Raw genomic sequence first — 2,242 nt, forward strand, 5'->3', positions numbered from 1 at the left:
CGGCAAGGCGTCGGTTCCAGAAGGAGAGAAGGGCTAACCCAGCCTCAAGCACTCCTTCTGGGACAAACAAGGGTGTGAGTGGGGGCGAGGGAATGCCGGGGGGGTAGCAGCCGCGAAACGGCTGAAACCCGATGGCACCCCAAGCCCCCACAACACGCGACCTGAGAAAAGGCCCAAGACTGATCTTGGCAGCTACGCTCAGGTCGCAAAAAAATGATCAGGTGGGCTCTCGTCCCAGAGAACTACCCAGATCGAAAGATGACATCCGAAGAAATCAAGGGCCTGAAGGGACTGCTTAGGTCCCAGATCCTCTCCTTACCAGAGGGGACTAAGGCACCGACTTTTGAGGGTGTGTGGGAGAGGGACGGGGCAGCCATTGTCGGCTGCACCGACGAAGAAACGGGAAACTGGCTGAAAGGACTGTTTCCCAAAAACAAAATCGGGGACCTCGTCCTCGCGGTGATGCCACCGGAGGAACTACCGAAGCGACACCGGGTGGTAGTTCACCTCGGGGACGAGGATGTCACCGCCCAGGAGGCAATCGTGCTCATGGGGCGGCAGAACCCCGACCTTAAAGGAGACTGGGTCTTGATTAGAGGCAGTGAAACAAGGGGAGCCACAGGCGCCCACTTTGCTGCCCTGATCAGGGATCAAATCCTGCGGGCCCTAGAGGCTTGCAATTTTAAACCTCACTGCGGGACTCAAAGAGCAACTATTAAGTTGCTCGAGAAGAACCGACATGAGGAGAAGCACAAGCCTATCGACGGGTGAGCCTAAAGATGGTTCATAAGTCGATAGAAATAGTCCAGATTAATCTGCATCACAGTAAAAGCGCCTCAGCAGTTCTCTGCAAGACGCTAGCTGGGGTGCAGACAGCCATAGCCCTAATTCAAGAACCATGGTTCGTGAACGGGGAGGTAAAGGGCCAGGGGGGGTGTGGAAGAATTTTTCACTCGAACACCCAAGGAAAGAAGGTTAGGACCTGTGTGTTAGTAAAAGGCGCACAGGCAACCTTCTTATACCAACAAAGCGGAGAGGACCTCACGGCCGTGAAGCTCAAGGTCCTCACAGAGAAGAACGAGCCCCTGGAATTCATAGCGGGATCAGCATACCTGCCATATGATTCCATGGAACCTCCCCCAACAAGGGAGGTCGAAGAACTCGTCAAAAAAGTGAAGGACGAAAGGCTGGAACTTCTGCTTGGGTGCGATGAGAACTCACACCATCTGGGGTGGGGAAGCTCAAATACCAATGTTAGAGGAGAAGCCCTAAATGACTTCATTATGGAAAAGGACCTTCAAATCCTGAACAGAGGGAAAGAACCAACCTTCATGGACTGCAGAAGACATGAAGTGTTGGACATAACCATCTGCACGACAGGCATGGCACGTTGGGTAAAAGACTGGAGGGTGTCGAAAGAACCTTCGGGCTGAGACCACAGCCAAATACGCCTGTCACTAACGTGCGAATCGGAACAGATCCCTAGGAGAAACCCAAAGGACACAAACTGGGGAAGTTACAGAGAGGAACTCTTCGTGAGGATCCAAGATGTACCCTCAAGGTTCAGAAACAAGAGAGACCTGGAACATGCAGCCGAACGTCTCGGAGAAGTGATCAGGGACTCCTATGAAAACAACTGCAACATTAAAAGACCGCGGAATACAAAAATGGTGAGCTGGTGGAATAACCAACTGTCCATTTTAAGATGCCAGCTAAGGAAAGCGTGGAACAAGGTGAAGACCGCGTACACGGAATGCAGCAGGCAGAAGGCCCTCGAAGATCGCAGAGGTCTTCAGAGGAAATATAATAAAGCACTCGTAATAGCCAAAAACGAGGGCTGGAAGAAATTTAGCAGTGGGGTGGAGAGCCAATCTGAAGCTTCAAGGCTGGTAAAGATCCTGTGAGAGCAGGGCGCCTCTGATCTGGGCTGTCTCATCAAACCGGATGGAAGCTATACCTGGACCACAGAAGAAACTCTCCAACTGCTGCTAGAAGAGCACTTCCCGGGGTTCACGAACTCGGGGGATATGGAACAAGGAACAGAAACCTGTAGAGACACCTACAAACCGCAAGAATGGGCCTTGGCAGCTAAGATAGTCCACCCGCAAGGGGTAGAGTGGGCCGTCAATACCTTTGAACCCCTAAAAGCTCCGGGACCAGATGGAGTCTACCCAATCCTCTTGCAGAGAGGGATCGACATCATTCTGGGACCCTTAACAAAAATACTTAGGGCAAGCATAGC

The 2,242-nt window shown here is 52.2% G+C and overlaps 1 protein-coding gene across 1 annotated transcript; it reads left to right on the forward strand.

Annotated features, from left to right (window-relative positions):
* Positions 1-779: 779 nt before the first annotated feature.
* LOC105264560 (uncharacterized) lies at positions 780-1,904 on the forward strand. Its single transcript, XM_011301508.1, has 2 exons — positions 780-1,394; positions 1,479-1,904. The coding sequence occupies exons 1-2, from the start codon at positions 780-782 to the stop codon at positions 1,902-1,904; spliced, it is 1,041 nt and encodes a 346-aa protein (XP_011299810.1).
* Positions 1,905-2,242: the final 338 nt, after the last annotated feature.

The sequence above is a fragment of the Fopius arisanus genome, unplaced genomic scaffold, assembly GCF_000806365.1.
Source record: "Fopius arisanus strain USDA-PBARC FA_bdor unplaced genomic scaffold, ASM80636v1 scaffold00023, whole genome shotgun sequence".
NCBI lineage: Eukaryota > Metazoa > Arthropoda > Insecta > Hymenoptera > Braconidae > Fopius > Fopius arisanus.

Coding starts and splice junctions, on each gene's coding strand:
- LOC105264560 (XM_011301508.1), top strand. CDS start 780: ATGGTTCATAAGTCGATAGAAATAGTCCAGATTAATCTGCATCACAGT. Junction 1,395..1,478: donor CGACAGGCATGGCACGTTGG/GTAAAAGACTGG, acceptor GAATCGGAACAG/ATCCCTAGGAGAAACCCAAA.